This window comes from Bos mutus, chromosome 5 (assembly GCF_027580195.1).
Source record: "Bos mutus isolate GX-2022 chromosome 5, NWIPB_WYAK_1.1, whole genome shotgun sequence".
In the NCBI taxonomy this organism is placed as follows: domain Eukaryota; kingdom Metazoa; phylum Chordata; class Mammalia; order Artiodactyla; family Bovidae; genus Bos; species Bos mutus.
Genome location: NC_091621.1, coordinates 105,768,940 through 105,789,587, shown reverse-complemented (window position 1 = coordinate 105,789,587; position 20,648 = coordinate 105,768,940). Strand labels below are relative to the sequence as shown.

The following is a 20,648-nucleotide window of genomic DNA, read 5'->3' as shown; positions in this document are numbered from 1 at the left end:
ACATAACGCTTTGAGGTTACCAGCCTCTAGAGTTGAAATCTGGGTCCCCAGCAGATGGTGGAAAGTCACTCCACGATTATTGATCTTCAAGTTAAACGGCTGGTCACGACAGGAGGTTTTCAAAGGTTAAACCCAACAAGTCACTAGGAGGGAAGCCAGTAGAATACTTCCCTAATTGTGTTCACCGTGAACCGGTTGTTAAGTCTCCTGAAACAACAGGCTTCTCTCCCTGCATCTCCATCCTCTGGTGTTTTCTGTTTTCTTCCGCACCCACTGCCGCCCACTGGCGTGTCTCCAGGAAGCCAGCAACCAGGGAGGGGAGGAGCATGCCGGCGCCACCGGGAAGCAAGAGCAGAGCTGCAGCTGCCCCTCCGCTTGGCCGGAAAGCAGAGACGGGCAGGGGGCAGAGAAGGGGGCCAGGGTGGGTTCGCCAGGTGGAGAGGGGAACCAGCCTCATGTTTAGGAATCCCTACTGGCTTCTGAAGCACCTGCTTGCCTCACTCCGCAGGTGGTGGCCCTTCAGGCTCCCCTGGGGATTCTAGTTAACTCTTCAGGTTCACCTGTTCATCCAGCAAATGTCCTCTGGGCCCTACCGCATGCCAAGTACTGGGATGCATCCCTGTCCAAAAGAGATAAAAACGTCTACCTTTGGAGCATGTGTTTTTACTGGAGGAAGATAAACAGGCAGAATAAAGAAATGAAGCAGGGGCTTTCCTGCAGGCCTGGTGGTTGAGAACCCACCTGCCAACGCAGGGGACCTAGGTTGGATCCCTGGTCCAGGAAGATCCTGCACGCCATGGCCATGCGGCAACTAAGCCTGAGCACCACAAGTGATCCTGTGCTCTGCAGCCTGCGAGCTGCAACTGTTGGAGTCCATGCAGCCTAAAGCCTGTGCTCCACAACAAGAGGAGCCAGCGCAATGAGAAGCCCACGCACCGCAACTGGAGAGCAGCTACTTGCTATAATCAGAGAAAAGCCCGCGCAGCAACGAAGACCCAGCACAAACAAAAATCAAAAATTTTAATTAAAAAAAAAAAAAAGAATCAGAGTCAAACACAAAGAGGCCCCATTTGCCAGGTGATTCGGGGTGGAACCCGGGACCAGGCCCTGGGAGAGTTCCATGATTCCTGCCCATTTACCCACCGAAGCTGCTCTTGTCAGCCGGCAATGGCTGGTTACCAGTTCCTGGTCCCCCCAGCCAGAACTCGCGGAACCATCCTTGACTCTTTCCTCTCCCTTACCCGTTAGCCCCATGTCTCCTCACTGGGCCCCTTAGGCGCACAAACATAGATCCTCCACTTCTGTGTCTCTTGCTTGGGGAAGGGGAGGTCTGGACTGTTTCCACAGCCATCTAATCCCTTCCCCCTTCCCCCACTAGCCGGCCCCCTCCTCCACCCACCCTCCACACTGCTGCCGATGAGAAGCTTGGAAATGAGATTCGGACAGAGCCCATTTCAGCACTTGGCATGGGGGCAGGCACTAGATAAACTGCAGCTGCTAATATGATTATTTCTCTTATTGGAAATATATTTCACTGCCTTCTTCTGAAGGTGTCCACACGGACACTACTACGTATTAGAGGCAAGGTTTCCCTTAAAAATAGCTGCAGATGATGAACTAGGGGGATCATAATAGGAATTTTAAGCAATTGTTCAAATTCATTCCGGAGAAGTCTGTGCAGAACCCTTCAAAGTGAGTTCTTTCTGGCACGAACCTTACCAGTTCCCATAAGCACATGCAAATCAGCACTCTGAGCTTCCCATTTTCACTGCCAGTTTTTTTTTTTCCCTCACTTTCTTGAGGCACAAACTGCAGCTCTGTTATCACAGCATCCCGGGAACCCCTCGCTGGCAGGGCTGGGGAGGGGCCTGAGCAGCCCCGCCCCGCCCCCCACCGCCCCACCTCGCACACGGAGCCGGGTCCTCAGTGATGGCCAAGGAAAGCACCGATGAACTCTTTGTTTTGAAAGGTTAACTATCAAAACCCAGCCGCATTCACATCAGAAGCATATTCTGAAGAAAGTTGCCAAGGACATTTTTGGCCAGAAGAATCCTTTTACATTGTCGGAAGATGCCTAGAAATGAATCCGTTTTGCCCTGGAGTAAACCCTGACTGAAAAAAAACTTAATGCTTGTGCCTTTAGAGCCTGGTAGCAAGCACAGTAAGACAACTGAAGTTCCTTCAGGAAACGAAGAAACGCAGAGAAACCTTACTCTCCTACCTTCTTGAAGTCATGTGTGTGAATTTTGCCATTAGGCTCCTTGGTGAAGTCGAGAAATCGTTTTCTGAATGCTGGGTCCTGCTGCCGTATACAGCTTTTGAGCTTTTCAATGACTTCATCCTTGGTCATGTTCCTGGTCACGGCACCTTGGCTCTCAGCGGGCGTGGCTCTAAAATCACAAGCAGGCAAGGTGCAGCAGCGTGCTTTCTGTAAGCCAGCAGCCCCCAACCTTTCTTGGTACCACGGACCGGTTTTGTGGAGGACAGTTTTTCCATGGAATGGGGGAGGGATGCTTTGGGGGTGATTTAAGCTCACTGCACCTATTGTGCACTTCACTTCTATTGTTATTACATCAGCTCCACCTCAGATCACCAGGCATGAGGTCCTGGAGGTTGGGGACCCCTGCTACAGACCTCACCCACTTATGGTTCAACCCAGGACAACACGGGGGTTTTCCATCCCCTTTTCACAAATGAGCAGACAGACGCTGAGGTCAAGGGAGTGACTTGGGGACGTCTACACGCCCGTGGCTCGTAGCTTCAGAGCCAGGCCAGTACTCTGTCTCACTGTGTCAGGAAAAGCTCCCCCTCCGTGGCTGAGGTCCCAGCACAAGGCATCAGGCCCGGGTGGGGAGCTTTGGGGCAGGGGCTGGCGTCACCCCTGAGGTTTTCAGCTGTGCTTTGAGCTGGCTGAATCTGGTGTGTGAGTGGGAAGACACGGCTGAGAAAGGATACTTTAGTGAACTGGGAAAATGCAAAGTCAGAGCCTTGCTACACAGCCTTAAATTAAACAGGCTGTTTCATGGTCCCCAAATCAAAGATCATCAGACAGCCATGGGAAGGAAGGGATGTCCACAATTGATCCAAGTTGATTCGCAAAATCAATTTAATTTATATAATACAGATCTTATGCGGTGTGCTCTGTGTCTGAGTGTGACAATCTACGTGTCTTTGAAGGATAATTACTCTCCAGCCCTCCTGCAGTCTCCCAGACCTCGTTTTGATGGCCATGAGATGGTCCTGAGAATGGACTTGGACCCCTCACCTGCTGCTTCTGTCGGCTCTAAGAGCTCTCCAGGAATGCCCACGTTTGATGAAATGTTAAATTGCCAGCACTTCTCTCACTGCTTTTTTTGGGAGGCAGACGTAGCTCTTCATAGAACCTTTTACCTTTCTCTTAAAATACCATCTTTCTACTCATCTATAAAGCAGCTACTATTAAAGTGCCCAGATATTCAAATTTCATCACCTTAGCATTAAAATATTCCCATTGCTCTACACTTGAGAATTTTTTAAAGGGGATATGACAAAGTGAAGTCGGCCGATTAGTTCTACATTTTACCTTTCCTTATGGATTTATTACAAGCTATAGAACAAGCAAGTTACAATAATATCTTTTCATTAGACTAAACCTATATTTTTCAAAATGAAGGGCGAGAATATTCATCAGTCTGACTTTTAATGGATTTACTAAGTATGTTTTACTGTTACGATTCTATCTGGCAATCATTTAAGTAATTCTATCATTCATGTTAGAAAATGTTAACCAGTGTTATGAGTATATTTTGCAATAAATATTATAAGCAGTAAGGAAGCTACAACTCTGGAAAAAAGTAAGTGTGACTGCAGGGAGGTAATAGTTGAGTGGCAGATGGGTTGTTTGGGAGCTGAACGTCCTGGGTCCTTCCCTCAGGGTGTCCACTAAGTTTGTGAATAACCTGAGCACGCAAAGTCACTTTCATTTGTGTCCAACTCTCTGAGACCCTATGGACTGTAGCCTGCCAGCTCCTCTGTGCGTGGGATTCCACTGGAGTGGGCTGCCGTTTCCTCCTCCAGGGTATCGTCCCGACCCAGGCAGGGGCTTCTTCACCTCTAGCGCCACCTCGGAAGCCCAAATAATGTGAGGCCAGCCCCAGACCTCCTCTCAGGCCTCAGCGCTTTCAGTCCTAGAATTAGTAAGTCAGCGCAGCATGGTCCTAAGACCTCTGCTTGCTCTAAAACACCCTGACTCTAATCACTGTATTCATCATTTGCCATCTTTCTTAATTAAATCCCAAAATACTTAAATACCCATTTTGGTCAACAAATATTTACTGTCTACCTTGCAGTAGAATTCCACAGACAGAAGAGACTGGCTCAGTCCAGTGGACTACTGTCCACGGGGTTGCAAAGAGTTGGACACGACTGAGCAACTAACATATCCTGCAGTAGGCACCGTGGTTTTAATACATGCTTTCGTTTTGTTTTACCTCTCAGAATGGTCTGGCAGTGGCTGCTCCTCTTTTTGAAGATGTTCATTTAACAGTTGACCCTTTGGCATGGAAACTGGAGAGACAGTGGGTGGGCGATTAATTCCTAGGCATGCCAAAAGTTTCTTGTAAAGGATTCTTCCTGAAGCAATATCCTGAAACTTACTGCAGAGTCTGAATTTTAAAAATAATTAGAACACGCCCATTAGAACAGCTGAAATAAGACAGAGCCTACCAAGTGTCGGCAAGGAGGTGAGTGGCTACAGGTCTCCTCCATGGCTGGTGGAGTGCGAGGTGGTGCTCCCACTTTGGAAGACTGTGGGGCAACCGAATGTATACTCATCAGAGGATCTAGCTATCCCACCCATAGGCACGTGGCCGCAAGAAATAAAAACGTATGTCTGCACAAAGACTTGTATAATACCTGTGGCTTTCATTGTAAGAGCAAAAACTAGGAACAAACCAAACGCCCATCCGTAGATGAGTGGATCCACAAGGCTGGGGAAGGCCATAAAACAGAAGCCTACTCTGCAATGACCAAGAACCAACTGTGGATACACACAACAGCGTGAGTGAGCCGCACAGACATTATGCTTGGTGAATAAAACCTGGCATCTTGTAGGCTTGCATTTACAGAGAATCCTAGAAATGCCAAGTCATCTGCAGTGATATGGTGCCAGGTGGGTGGAAGAGAGGGATTGCAAAGGGCACAAGGAAGCTTTAAGGACGATGAAGAAGTTTAGTGTCTGGATTGACAGCTTGTGATGGGTTCACAGAGATGTATACACTTGATGGATTTCTTCCAATTGTATTATTTAAATATGGGTTAGTTTGAGACTTCCCTGGTGGTCCAGTGGTTAAGACTCCATGCTCCCAATGCAGAGCAAGCCCACCTCACGGAGCTGCAAGAGGCTGGGGAAGTGCTCGTTCTGAAAGGAGGGAACAGATCATCTGAAAACCCGGACACAACAGAGAGCTCAGCATCAGCCTTGCTGAGCTAGGACCTGCGGGAACGGCTGCAGCAAATGAGAGCTCCCCGTGCGCTTGGCCCTGGGTGGCAGGCTTTGTGTCTACCACCTCATTTGGTCCTCACCACAGCTCTCATCTCAGCACTTGCCCAAGTTCACAGCTTGTTCAGGGCCGAGCTGGGATTTGAACCCAGGCCTTCTGGCTACAGAGCCCGAGTTCCAGAGGGGCTTGAGGATCCTGAGGGGCTGGGAAGCCACATTCTATTAAAGCAGCTGGTGTTTTCCTAATGGCAAGAGGACACCCAAGTGCTTCAAGCAGGGTTTTAATGTGATCATCTCTATAGGACTTCCTTGGTAGCTCAGATGGTAAAGCATCTGCCCCTGCAATGCAGGAGACCCGGGTTCGATCCCTGGGTTGGGAAGATCCCCTGGAGAAAGAAATGGAAACCCACTCCAGTACTCTTGCCTGGAAAATCCCATGGACAGAGGAGCCTCGTAGGCTACAGTCCATGGGGTCGCAAAGAGTCGGACACGACTGAGCAACTTCACTTTGTAGTTTAGACAGACTGGTTACACAATGGAGAAGGGATAGAAAGGCTTCCATCTCAAAAATCCAGGTGCCTGCATGATCACCCCACTAAAGTTCACCCATTCATTCATTCATTTCCTCGCCCTGTCCGTGAGCCAGGCACCCTTCCACTCCTAGGTACTGGGGCTTCAGCCGGAAGAGGCAGTCTCCACGTGTTATGTCCTCGGGAGGTGGCACAGGTAATAAGCATAAACAAATGACAGGAGCCATGAAAAGTGCAGCTGGGCGACAGGTGGGGAGTACCCGGGAGGTGGGGTCAGGGGAAGGTGGAGAAGGGGGCGAACGGAGTGTCCTGCCACTCTGGGTGGTGAGATGTCCACCAATCTCCTTTCCAAGTTAACATGTCTAAAATGAAACTTCTGATTTCTATCCCCAGAAACTGTCCCCCTCAGCCTCCCCCAGCTCAGATGACGATCCTGAGTCCCCAGGTGCTTGAGCCAGAAGCTTGGGTTCATCCTCACCTCCTGCCCACCCCACCCCAACCCACACTCCTGGCTGTTCAGCCAGTGGTTTTCCAAACACACCCTGAACCTCCACATGTACTCATGGTACGTATTTCTAGAAGAACCACAGCAACAAAGTGGGCGGGGGGTGGTTCTTATCACACCAAAGTGAAAAAGTCAAAGTGTCAGTCACTCCGTCGTGTCTAACTCTTTGCAAGCCCATAGAATGGGGCCTGCCAGACTCCTCTGTCCATGGGATTCTCCAAGTAAGAATTCTGCAGTGGGCAGCCATTCCCTTCTCCAGGGATCTTTCCCACCCAGGGATCAAACCCAGGTCCCCCACATTGCAGACAGATTCTTCACCATCTGAGCCACCAGGAAAGCCCCTTGTTACACCAAACTGCTTTCCAAAGAGGCGTTGTCATTTACACACCCACCAGCACACACGCGAGAACCACCTTCTCCTCTTTTCTGCTCTTTCCACGCGTTTGCAAATTTGCATTTCTTTTACTTCAAGTGGTATCAAACATAACTCATATTTTTTTCTGTTTATTAACCTACATTTTAACAAAGCAATAGCAAGCCTTCTGCTTAGAGCCTTTGGCAGATAGAGACATCTCATTAGGATTTAATCATACTGTTTTCATGAAAGGCAGACTTAGTGTAACCTCTTTACAGCGAGTGATGCTGTTTTAACATGTAAGAAAAGCCTTTTTTTTTTTTTTAATTAATATACTTCAGAAAAAGAGGAGTTGATATAAAGAAAATAAAGTGTACTCAGGTAGAACATGAATGTCGTTGGGCGACACCCTCCTTTTAGGGACAAGTAAATGGAGACCTCAAGAGGTTCCCCTCTGCTGGCCCCTGGAAGCCGCTGCAAACATTTAACAACTCCCAAGCCTCCTTTTCCACCGGCGAGCTCCCCCCTCAGCAACCGATCTCGCCTCCCCCTAAGTTGAGAAGTCTGGAGAGGCGACTCCTAGGTCAGCATCCCATAACCCCTCTTCCCTCCCTGGCTCCATCTGCTTCTCCTCTGCAGATGCTGGCTGCAGTCTCCCGCTTTTCCCAGCCCGCAGGCACGCCAGAGCCTGTCTGTGAAGCCAGCTGACTCCCTCCCTGACCCTGCCCTCTCTGCTCCACACACCTCCCGAGGACCTGCTGGGTCTCCCCCCACCTAACTGCTCACCCCACTTGCTTCCTTTGTGACCTCTGACCTTGCTGGCCCCCTGCCCCCTTAGCCTCAGGCACCCCCATCCGGTCCCATCGCCCCAAGCTTCTCGGCCTCCTCTGCTGCTGGACCAGCCGGGGCCCTGGTTGCCTGGTGGTGGCCTCAGGTCCTGCCCGAGGCCCGCTCACCTCAGCCAGCTGGTCCACCGTGGACCCCAGACAAGCGCTTGTCGAACAAACAAACGAGCAAGCGGTAGGTGTGAGGACGCCGGGGTCTCGGCCCGGCCCGGACTCCCCTCTGAGGCCCACGTCTTCCTGCAGCCCTTTTTCTGGCGCTTTCACCCCCGACTGGCCAACTCCATCTGCTCCCTCAGTGGCCCTGTCTCTCCCACCTCTCGAGCAGCCCCGGGCATCCCCGGAGACCCCTCCACCCTCGGCCGTCAGCCTCCCTGTCCAGAGTCAGCGGGCGGTTCCTCTGCTGCCCAGACCAGCCCGGAGCAGCCGGCCCCACGGTCCTTTGCCCCTCCTTCTTCTGGCCCCTTCCTTCCCCTTTGCCCCCCTTACACCCATTCCCGTCCCTGGAGCCAGAGCCGTGTTTACAGAGCACAGATCTGGCGTGGCAACTCGCCCCCGCTAGACCCTCTCTCGGCCTCCGGTTGCCCCTCAGCTCCGCTTCTCGGCTGTGGGCCGAATGGCAGAGGCGACAGGGACTCGGTGCACCCGCATCCTGCAAGCCTGCAGACCGGGGCAGGGGCATTTTCAGAGCCCTCCGTCCTGGCGGCTCTCAGGCCCTGTGGAGGACCCTGCCTACTTGATGACTCCGGTCCCCTGGGGGGGGGTGCCCGTCCTTCTCGCCCACCCTTCCTGCCCTGTGCCGCAGGCCCCTGCCGCTTTCCCCATGTATCCTGCCCACCTGTCCCGCGGGAGCGTCCCCTGCTGCCCCACGTCTTGCAAGGCTCTTCCCTTTCTTCTCCGGGTTCCAGCCTCCCGTCCCTGGGAAGCTGCTTGCCTTCTGTGCCCTGGCCCCACCCTCCGGGCTTCCAGAATGGTGTGTACATGGTACTCTGGTGCTCGCACGCCATGCTGGGTGCTTCTGCATCTCTTTTCCCCATGTTAGACATCCCCGCACCCCCTACCCCCAACCACCGCCAGTAAATGAAGGGATTTCTGTAAACCTATTAAAGAAAGCTGAGTGCCAAAGAATTGATGCTTTTGAACTGTGGTGTTGGAGAAGACTCTTGAGAGTCCCCTGGACTGCAAGGAGATCCAACCAGTCCATCCTAAAGGAGATCAGTCCTGGGTGTTCTTTGGAAGGACTGATGTTGAAGCTGAAACTCCAATACTTTGGCCACCTGATGCAGAGAGCTGACTCATTGGAAAAGACCCTGATGCTGGGAGGGATTGAGGACAGGAGGAGAAGGGGACAACACAGGATGAAATGGTTGGATGGCATCACTGACACAATGGAAATGGGTTTGGGTGGACTCTGGGAGCTGGTGATGGACAGGGAGGCCTGGCGTGCTGCAGTTCATGGGGTCGCAGAGTCGGACACGACTGAGCGACTGAACTGAACTGAACTGATTGATATAACAGGGGCTTCTCTGGTGGCTCAGATGGTAAAGCATCTGCCTGCAATGCAGGAGACCCAGGTTCGATCCCTGGGTCGGGAAGATCCCCTGGAGAAGGAAATGGCAACCCACTCCAGTACTCTTGCTTGGAAAATTCCATGGATGGAGGAGCCTGGTGGGGTCGCAAAGAGTTGGACATGACTGAGCAACTTCACTTTTTTTTTATTGATATAACAGGATGGCCAGATGCAGGAGACTCATGCAACACTCAAAGTGGCAGACCAAGTGGAAGAACAACTGAACCGCCCGGCCAGTGCTGGGCTCCTCCCTCTCTCTCCCTCTCCCTCGCTCTCCCTCTCCCTCGCTCTCCCTCTCCCTCGCTCTCCCTCCCTCTCTCTCTCCCTCTCCCTCCCTCTCCCCCTCTCTCTCTTTCTTCCTCTCCCCTGGGACTGAGCACACAGCAAAGTCACAAGCCAGACCTGCAAACACGGACATCCGTGTGGCCTCCGCCTCCGCCAGCTGCCCAGCCCAGGCCCTCGCCCCTCCCTGAGCTCCTCCAGAACCTCCTCTGGACTTGCTGTCACCTGCTTCTCCCCTTTGCTTTGTTTCTTCCCGTCGCCCCAAGCACACTGATCTTCCTCCAAGAGTTCTGTAAACTGGATGGACGCAAACAGCCGGCCCAGCACACCAAGCTCTCAAAAGCCCCTCCTGATGGGGAAAGCCTTGCTCCCACTTCTTATAAGCCACGGGGAAAAGGGGCTATGAGTGTTCACAGAAAGGAGACTTGAGAGGCCAACAATTGGTTCACTTTAAATCAATGTAATATGAAGCAAAGTAAAAAAATAAGACTTTTAACATTCCATTTGGAAGGACTGAAAGAGCATCCTTGTGATGCCACTGAATTTCCACCTACAGGAATCTCCCAGATCACTGCCCACACCCTGGGGAACACTGGCCGCCTGTTTCTGAGGGTGGCCTGTGGCAGGCGCCATCCCGCCTGAGTCCCGCTCCAGCCTGCAGGTTGTCAAGGTCATCTGCAGTGACAGAACGCTGCAGGGGATGAGCCCCTCCACCTGCAGGGTGGAACAGACACCAGGCAGGACCCATGGAGCCTTCAGGACACACTTCTTTTCTTTCTCTAATATCCCTGTCCCCTCCAGCTTCGGCTCAGCTACCACAAAGTAAGTTTTAAACTAAAATCAACTATAAATCACATATATAAACTATAAATCAGGCTACCATTTATGGGCTGGTTGGTCACAGCCAGACGCCCTGGGAGGTAAACAGTATGAAGAGTAAAACCATAGGAGTCACGGCGACCAGAATGGGACCCAGGCACCAGGGCTCACTCCTGTGTGTCTCCAAGGACTCACTGAACTTCTTCAGGCCTCCATCTCCTTACTCCGGAAAAGGAGTTGTAACGCAACCTTACACACTTGTGGCGAGGACTCATCATATAGTATATGTGCCAGGTTCTCAACCAACGTTCAAGGCTTAGTACAGGCTCAATAACTAGAAGCTATTACCAGTACTACCTACTAACATGGCAGAAAACATGTAGAAAAAGCTTTAGAATTATCAAACAGACTTTAAGGAAAACGTGACATGAACTAATTCTGTTACCTGAAAACTTACTTTACTAAATGTTCAGTTGTTAAAAATGGGCAGAATACACGCATGATTTTCTTGAAATTATTTCGCCCAATCAGTCCTGTGTCTCCGAGGTCATATGACCGCAGCATATTACAGAAAGCTGATAGATTCTTAGCAATCGAGTCATGAATAATTTCTTCCACCTACCAGGAAAAAAAAAATGATATTTACCAAGTTGCATGTTTGTAACCTGGGGTGGGAGGTAGCACCCTGGGGCCACACAGGAAAGCCTTACTTACTGAATCCCAAGCCAGGAAGAGAGGCATCTTGGTGTCTTTATAGGTAGGTATTTTGTGCAGCTGATTGGGAAACAGAAAATGTGTATAAATACAAGTCTCTCATAAAGGCAGTGGGGGCTTAGGAGGCAGACGGACTTTGGGCTGTCGGTTCTGTCCCTGACTAGCCAAGAGTTTAGACCTTGAGCAGGTGTGTCTGCCCACCAGCCCCCGTCTGGAAATGAGGACAACAACATTCAACTTGTGCTTATTTTAAAAAGTACAACAAACGTGAAAAAAATCCATCACCTAGAAATTAAATAATGAACACCTAGATTATAAAAATGGGGAATACTCTGTATCTTTTAATATTACATAGCAGAATTTTTACTGACACTAATCTTTGGAAGAAAAGTTATGACCAACCTAGATAGCATATTAAAAAGCAGAGACATTATTTTCCCAACAAAGGTCCATCTAGTCAAGGCTATGGTTTTTCCAGTGGTCAGGTATGGATGTGAGAGTTGAACTGTGAAGAAAGCTGAGTGCCGAAGAATTGATGCTTTTGAACTGTGGTGTTGGAGAAGACTCTTGAGAGTCCCTTGGACTGCAAGGAGATCCAACCAGTCCATCCTAAAGGACCATCAGTCCTGGGTGTTGTTTGGAAGGATGATGCTAAAGCTGAAATTCCAGTACTTTGGCCACTTCATGCAAAAAGTTGACTCATTGGAAAAGACTCTGATGCTGGGAGGGGTTGGGGGCAGGAGGAAAAGGGGATGACAGAGGATGAGATGCCTGGATGGCATCACCAACTCGATGGATATGGGTTGGGTGAACTCCGGGAATTGGTGATGGACAGGGAGGCCTGGTGTGCTGCAGTTCATGGGGTCACAAAGAGTCGGACACGACTGAGTTACTGAACTGAACTGAAGGCTTAACAATATGTTAACTGATGATAAATTTAAAAGTCACCAATTACATATTTCATTTTAAAATAAAATATATATCATATATGAAAATATATATATATATACACATATGTCCAGCTCATCAAATTGTATACTGTATATTAAATTGTGTACTTTTATATATCAATTATAACTCAATAAACTAGTGTGTGTGTGTATAAAGGTATAAAGGTTTGGAAGAACACGCAAGAGTGAGTAAAAACGTAACACAATTCCTCCATGTGAGAATTAGCAGTGATCTTAATTTTCTCTATTTGCACATCTCTGTGTTCCAATGTTTCTAATCCATTTGTTTGTATTAACATTCACTCAACACACTGCTTTGTGAGGGTGCCTAGCACTGGACTATGCTTGAGGGTGCCTCTGACAGTGAAAACAGAGTAGACCCCGCCTTCCGAGAGGCACGACAACATCCTGATACAAACGTGGCCCCGTGGCTGGAACAGGTGTGTGAGGCTGAAGACTTCAAGGTTGGCTTCATCAGAGGGGTCCGGGGCATCGCTGGGAAGGCTGAGACCTACTGAAGGGCCCCGGACGAGGGAGTGGGAAGGGGATCCTGGCAGGAGCTGCGATGCTAAGGTTGGTGGAGGGAGCCTGGGGAGGCCGAGGTCCTGGCGGATGGCGAGGAGACCCTGTGAGAGGTGGCCAGAGTGGACCACAAGGCACTCCGTCAATCACGTTGGGACATTCTGCTTTATCTACAAGGCTACAGTCGTTAGAGGACTGCAAGCCCGGAGGTGGACAGGGTCTGATCTAGAGCAGGCCCTGACCACGATGCTGGCCACGTGGAAAGCACACTCTCACATGTCTACAGTTTTGTTTTTAAGGAAAAAAAATTGGATTTGATTAAAAAAGAAAGAAGAAAAAGGATGGCTACGTGCAGTCAATCCTAAAAGAAATCATCCCTGAATATTCATTGGAAGGACTGATGCTACAGCTGAAGTCCCAATAATTTGACCACCTGATGGGAAGAGCCAACTCACTGGAAAAGACCCAAATGCTGGGAAAGATTGAGGACAGGAGGAGAAGTGGGCAATAGAGGACGAGATGGTTGCATGGCGTCACTAACTGAATGGACATGAGTTTGAGCAAGCTTCAGGAGACGGTAAGGGACATGGAAGCCTGGCGTGCTGCAGTCCATGGGGTCAAAAAGACTCATACATGACTGAGGAACTGAACAACAAAAATATGCCGGGATGCGGTGATGGGCAGAGGCGATGATGCACAAGAGCTGGCACAGTCTGTGTCCCACTGGGGAACTCTGGAGAAGCTGCAGTTCTCTGTTTCTGCAGGTGAAAGGACTCCGGGACTCACTTCTGAAACAGCTCAAGAAGGACCCAGTGACGTGGGTTAGGATGTGCACAAGATGGGCTTCCCAGGAGGCACTAGGAGTAAAGACCCCGCCTGCCGGCGCAGGAGGTGTAAGAGACGTGGGTCAATCCCTGCGTCGGGAGGATCCTCTGGAGGCGGGCATGGCAACCCACTCCAGTGTTCCTGCCTGGAGAATCCCATGGACAGAGGAGGCACGTGGTCACAGGAGCCCATGGGTTCCCAAAGAGTCAGACACAGCTGAAGCAACTTACCATGAGTGCACACAAACCATAGTATTTAAACTGAAAGCTAACCTGTACCTGGTAAAAAGAAGTCTTTAACAAACATTGCAACGAAACTCTGCTAATGTCCATGGCATGCATTATCTGAAACTAATCCGATTTTTTCAAAGTCCTTAAAATTTTAAAATGCTAAATAGCTATTAAAGTTACCTTTAATAGAGGGATTTAATAGAAGGATTAACAATAACAAAAGTATCAACTTTTCAACCAAAATAAATACAAAAGTGCCACTAGAGGCAATAAGCAGTTGTTTTATTTCAAATGCATTCATGCTAAGTCGCTTCAGTCAAGTCTGACTCTCGGTGACCCCATCGACTGTAGGTCACCAGGCTCCTCTGTCCATGGGATTCTCCAGGCAAGAATACTGGAGTAGGTTGCCTTGCCCTCCTCCAGGGGGATCTTCCCGACCCAGGGATTGAAACTGCATCTCTTACATCTCCTGCATGGGCAGGCAGGTTCTAGCAGTGCTATCGAAATGCTGTGAAAAGGAGTTGTATCTGGGGTATCAAGTGCTGCCATTCAAGGAAAGGTTTTTGGAAATGTCAAAGTTCATCCCTCAGTGAGATTTAGAAAAGTGAAAGTCGCTCAGTTGTGTCTGACTCTCTGCAACCCCATGGACTGTAGCCCACGGAATTCTCCAGGCCAGAACACTGGAGTGGGTAGCCTTTCCCTTCTTCAAGGGATCTTCCCAACCCAGGGATCGAATCCAGGTTTAGAAACTAAAAGTTAAAATCAAACAGCTTTTAAACACAACTCTTGCTTAAAATTAAAATTAACCCTGGTGTAAAATGTGCATTCAGTTATTTAAACCATATCTCACCTGCATCTCTTATTTCACTAACAACACTTAAGTTTCCTACCGTAAACAAAAGCAAACGTGAAGTTGTGGCAAAACTCACCTTAGGGCTCTCTTCAATTAGCTCAATAAACCTGCTGACGTTGACACATCCGGTGCACCCAGGGTCAAGTATTCGCATTAGTTCCCTGAATTCTGAATCACTTATTTTTACCACCATGCAATTTAGAATGCGTTGCAGTTCTTGCCCTGTTATCTGTCCATCAGGTTTCTGAGCATGAAAATATTATAAGGGAATGTTTTAAAAAAAGAAAAAAAGGAAGGAAAAGCATGACATGTACTGGGCAGCACTTAATAAATCAAGATTTGGGGCCAAATAGAATTGTGATCTGAAATACGAAAACCTCAGCGGATGCTCACTGTATAACCCACGTGCCAAGAGCAGTCGGGGGAGGGAATCTAGAACTTTGCCAGTGCCGTTGCTACGATGTTCTTCGTCAGGATGTGGCAACAAAGAGGCTGACCCTCTCCCCGGGGCAGGCTGAATGCTGCTGGTCTCAGAAGCCAAACAGCTTTTCCTGCCCTAACCCACCTGAGGACCCTGCAGCTCAGCCACACCAGGCATAGCATTTCCTGGAAATTCAATTACAACTTGCCAATTTACTAAGAATGTTAACTATGCTTGTTTGCACTACCACCAACCTCGTCAATTACATAAATGGACAATTACTTAGCGAGAAAAATTTCAGCCACGCACCATAAAGAAAACGTGTTATGAGCATAATACTGAGAGGCAAACTTCTTCTCCCAGAATAAAAAATTACCAATAAGTAAATTGAATATCAAAATTGAGAGAAACTATTTACTGGAAAGGCAGGGGAAATAAAGGACCCTATCTCTCCATAAAGAGATATTGTGAATATTAATGTGACCAAAGACTTATTAAGTGATACAGCAGTGTATGAATGACAACTACAAATTTAGGGTCCAAAACTTGAAAAGGACAAAAGGTTTTCTTGGAGAAAATTAAGTAATTTAGAGGGTATGTTCAGGGTACTTTTTGGTGGGGGAGTGACGATTGTTTAATGTTCAAGTAGGAGTCGTTGACAACTAATATTTATGATTTTCAATAATCAACCATTCAGTTCAGTTCAGTCACTCAGTAATGTCCAACTCTTTGCAACCCCATGAATTGCAGCATGCCAGGCCTCCCTGTCCAACACCAACTCCCGGAGTTCACTCAAACTCATTCCCATTGAGTCGGTGACGCCATCCAGCCATCTCATCCTCTGTCGTCACCTTCTCCTCCTGCCCCCAATCCCTCCCAGCATCAGAGTCTTTTCCAATGAGTCAACTCTTCTCACGAGGTGGCCAAAGTACTGGAGTTTCAGCTTTAGAATCAGTCCTTCCAAAGAACACCCAGGGCTGATCTCCTTTAGGATGGACTGGTTGGATCTCCTTGCAGTCCAAGGGACTCTCAAGAGTCTTCTCCAACACCACACTTCAAAAGCATCAATTCTTCGGTGCTCAGCTTTCTTCACAGTCCAACTCTCACATCCATACATGACCACTGGAAAAACCATAGCCTTGACTAGACAGACCTTTGTTGGCAAAGTAATGTCTCTGCTTTTCAATATGCTGTCTAGGTTGGTCATAACTTTCCTTCCAAGGAGTAAGCATCTTTTAATTTCATGGCTGCAGTCACCATCTGCAGTGATTTTGGAGCCCCAAAAATAAAGTCTGACACTGTTTCCACTGTTTCCCCATCTATTTCCCATGAAGTGATGGGACCAGAAGCCATGATCTTAGTTTTCTGAATGTTGAGCTTAAGCCGACTTTTTCATTCTCCTCTTTCACTTTCATCAAGAGGCTTTTTAGTTCCTCTTCACTTTCTGCCATAAGGGTGGTGTCATCTGCATATCTGAGGTTATCGCTATTTCTCCCAGCAATCCTGATTCCCGCTTGTGCTTCTTCCAGCCCAGTGTTTCTCATGATGTACTCTGCATAGAAGTTAAATAAGCAGGTGACAATATACAGCCTTGACATACTCCTTTTCCTATTTGGAACCAGTCTGTTGTTTTATGTCCAGTTCTAACTGTTGCTTCCTGACCTGCATACAGATTTCTCAAGAGGCAGGTCAGGTGGTCTGGTATTCCCATCTCTTTCAGAATTTTCCACAGTTTATTGTGATCCGCACAGTCAAAGGCTTTGGCATAGTGCATAAAGCAGAAATAGATGTTTTCCTGGAACTCTCTTGCTTTTTCCATGATCCAGCGGATGTTGGCAATTTGATCTCTGGTTCCTCTGCCTTTTCTAAAACCAGCTTGAACATCTGGAAGTTCACGGTTCATGTACTGCTGAAGCCTGGCTTGAAGAATTTTGAGCATTACTTTACTAGCGTGTGAGATGAATGCAATTGTGTGGTAGTTTTGAGTATTCTTTGGCATTGCCTTTCTTTGGGATTGGAATGAAAACTGACCTTTTCCAGTCCTGTGGCCACTGCTGAGTTTTCCAAATTTGCTGGCATATTGACTGCAGCATTTTCACAGTATCATCTTTCAGGATTTGAAAGAGCTCAAGTGGAATTCCATCACCTCCACTAGCTTTTTTCGTAGTGATGCTTTCTAAGGCCCACTTGACTTCACATTCCAGGATGTCTGGCTCTAGATGAGTAATCACATGTGTAATCATGATTATCTTGGTCGTGAATATCTTTTTTGTACAGTTCTTCTGTGTATTCTTGCCACCTCTTCTTGATATCTTCTGCTTCTGTTAGGTCCATACCATTTCTGTCCTTTATCGAGCCCATCTTTGCATGAAATGTTCCCTTGGTATCTCTGATTTTCTTGAAGAGATCTCTAGTCTTTCCCATTCTGTTGTTTTCCTCTATTTCTTTGCATTGATCACTGAGGAAGGCTTTCTTATCTCTTCTTGCTATTCTTTGGAATTCTGCATTCAGATGCTTATATCTTTCCTTTTCTCCTTTGCTTTTCACTTCTCTTCTTTTCACAGCTATTTTTAAGGCCTCCCCAGACAGCCCTTTTGCTTTTTCACTTTCTTTTTCATGGGGATGGTCTTGATCCCTATCTCTTGTACAATGTCACAAACCTCAGTTCATAGTTCATTAGGCACTCTATCAGATCTAGTCCCTTAAGTCTATTTCTCACTTCCACTGTATAATCATAAGGGATTTGATTTAGGTCATACCTGAATGGTCTAGTGGTTTCCCCTACTTTCTTCAATTTAATCCTGAATTTGGCAATAAGGAGTTCATGATCTGAGCCAGAGTCAGCTCCCAGTCTTGTTTTTGCTGACTGTATAGAGCTTCTCCATCTTTGGCTGCAAAGAATATAATCAATCTGATTTCGGTGTTGACCATCTCGTGATGTCATCTCCATTTCTCTTGTGTTGTTGAAAGAAGGTGTTTGCTATGACCGGTGTGTTCTCTGGGCAAAACTCTATTAGCTTTTGCCCTGCTTTATTCCGTACTCCAAGGCCAAATTTGCCTGTTGCCCCAGGTGTTTTTTGACTTCCTACTTTTGCATTCCAGACCCCTATAATGAAAAGGACATCTTTTTTGGGTGTTAGCTCTAAAATCAACCATTATCAGTCTCTAATTCGAGTGTTTTCATCACACCCAAGAAACCTTGTGCCCATTTGCTGTCACTCTGCATTTCTACCCTATCCTAAGGGACTAATCTAGTTTCTAGCTCTATACATATTTGCTTTTTTTCTGGATATTTCATGTAAATAGGCTCATACCACATTTTATCTGTATGCACCTTCCATCTGCCTTCTTTCAACAGGTATCGTGTTTGTGAGGCTCATCCACGATGTTGCATGGATCGGTATTTTGTTCCTTTTTATTCTGGTTACTACTATTCCATTGTATGATATGGCACATTTCGTATTATCATAAGCTGATGAACATTTGGACTGTTTCCAGTTTGGAAATGAGGAATAATGTTACTGTGGGCTCTTGCACACAAGCCTTTGCGTGGACATGTGTTTTTATCTCTCTTGGGCAGAGGTGTCTAGGAGTGGAATTCCTGGGTCATGTGGTCGCTTGTTTTAAATTGTTAAGAAATGACTTGGTTGCTTTCTGTAGCAGTTGTACCACTGTGTGGTCCCACCAGGGGTGTGAGTGCCGTCTCCACAGCACCACCAGCACCTACTGTTATCTGTCTTGCTCAGAGTAGCCACTCCAGGGGGTGTGAGGTGGTCTCTCACCGCCCTATTGATTTGCATTTCCCTGATGACCAACAATGCTGAGCTCCGCTTCCTGTGTTAGCTGGGTATTCCTATATATTCTTTGGTGAAATGTCTATTAAAATCTTGTCCATTTTAAAAATTGGGTAGTCTTCTTATTGAGTTCTAAGAGTTCTCATATATTCTAGATGTAAGCCCTTTACCAGATATAGAATTTGCATACGTTTTCTCCCAGTTTGTGGTTTGTCTTTTCACCTCCTTAATGGTGTCTTCTGAAGAACAAAAGCTTGTAATTCTAAATTAGTCCAATGTATACATTTTGTTGTTTTATGGATCATGCTTTTAGTATCACATCTAAAAAAATCTTTGCCTAACACAAGATCACAAAGAATCGCACATATGTCTTCTTCTAAGACTTCTACTGTTTTAGCTCTTACATTTAGGTTTATGGTCCATTTTCAGTTAAGTTTTGTATATAATGTAAAGACAAGGTCTAACTTCATCTTTCTGCATTGCTCAGTCACTAAGTCGTGACAGAATCTTTATGACCCCATGGACTGCAGCACTCCAGGCTTCCCTATCCTTCACTATCTACCAGAATTTGCTCAAACTCACGCCCATTGAGTCAGTGATGTCATCCAACCGTCTCATCTTCTGTCAACCCCTTATCCTCCTGCCCTCAATCTTTCCCATCATCAGGGTGTTTTCCAAGAGTTGGCTCTTCGCATCAGGTAGCCAAAGTACTGGAGCTTCAGCTTTAGCATGAGTCGTTCCAATGAGTATTCAGGGTTGAGTTCCTTTAGGATTGATGGGTTTGATCTCCTTGCAGTCCAAGGGACTCTCAAGAGTTCTTCTCCAAACACCACAATTTGAAAACATCACTTCTTTGGTCCTCAGTTTTATTTATCGTCCAACACTCACATCCCTTCATGACTACTGGAAAACCATAGCTTTGACTACATGGCTTGTGTTGGCATACCCACTTGTCTCAGCACCATTTGTTGAAAAGATTATTCTTTCACCTGCTGAATTGGTTGAAAACTAATTGACCGTCAGTGTGAGGGTTTATTTCCATACCCTCAATTATGTTCCATTGATCGATGTCTATCCCATGCCGGTACCACCCTGTCTTTATTACTGTAACTTTTTCCTATGATTCAAAAGCTGGAAGTTTAAGTACTCTAACGTCACTCTTTGTTTCCAAAATTGTTTTAGCTCTTCTGCAACCTTTGCATTTCCAGATGAATTTTAAGATCAGATTTACAATTTCTGCAAAAAAAAAAAAAAAAAAAAGCCAGCTGGAATTTTGATGGGCTTTCATTGAATCTACAGATCAATCTGGAAAGAACTGCCACCTTAATAATACTGAGTGTTCTAATCCATGAATATTAAATGTCTCTTCACGTTTTTACATCTTCTTTTCCTTTTTACCGTGTTTTATAATTTCCAGTACACAAACCTGGCCTTCTTCTGTTAAATTTACTTCTAGGTTTCTTATTCTTTTTATGCTGCTGTGAACGGAATTGCTTACTGAAGTTTATTTTCACATTGTTCGTTGCTAATTCATGGAAATGTAACGGATTTTTGTACCTGGAGCTTGTATCCTGTGACCTTGATGGATTCATTGTTAGTTCTAGCAGTCCATGTGAATTTTTTATTACAAGATCAAGTCTGGGATTAAAGACAGTCTTCCTTTTTTCTTCCCAACGTGTATGCCTTTTATTTCTTTTCTTTCCCGATTATACTGAAGTCTAGAACTTCAGTATAATGTTGGAAAGAAGTAGCTAGAGCTGACATTATTGTGTTTTTCTTAATTTCGGGCGGAGAAGGCAATGGCACCCCACTCCAGTCCTCTTGCCTGGAAAATCCCATGGATGGAGGAGCCTGGTGGGCTGCAGTCCATGGGGTCACAAAGAGTCGGACATGACTGAGTGACTTCCCTTTCACATTTCACTTCCATTCATTGGAGAAGGAAATGGCAACCCACTCC

The 20,648-nt window shown here is 47.2% G+C and overlaps 1 protein-coding gene across 4 annotated transcripts in view; it reads right to left on the bottom strand.

Moving 5' to 3' along the window:
- Positions 1 to 20,648, bottom strand: part of EFCAB6 (EF-hand calcium binding domain 6) — a 252,473-nt gene that overhangs the window by 115,459 nt on the left and 116,366 nt on the right. For all 4 annotated transcript variants that reach the window (XM_070371471.1, XM_070371470.1, XM_070371472.1 and 1 more), the window contains 5 exons: positions 14,553 to 14,720; positions 11,097 to 11,156; positions 10,840 to 11,000; positions 4,470 to 4,643; positions 2,222 to 2,390 (listed from right to left, as the gene is read on the bottom strand). In XM_070371471.1, the coding sequence (XP_070227572.1) occupies positions 2,222 to 2,390; positions 4,470 to 4,643; positions 10,840 to 11,000; positions 11,097 to 11,156; positions 14,553 to 14,720 (732 nt within the window). The remainder of the gene's footprint in view (positions 1 to 2,221; positions 2,391 to 4,469; positions 4,644 to 10,839; positions 11,001 to 11,096; positions 11,157 to 14,552; positions 14,721 to 20,648) is intronic.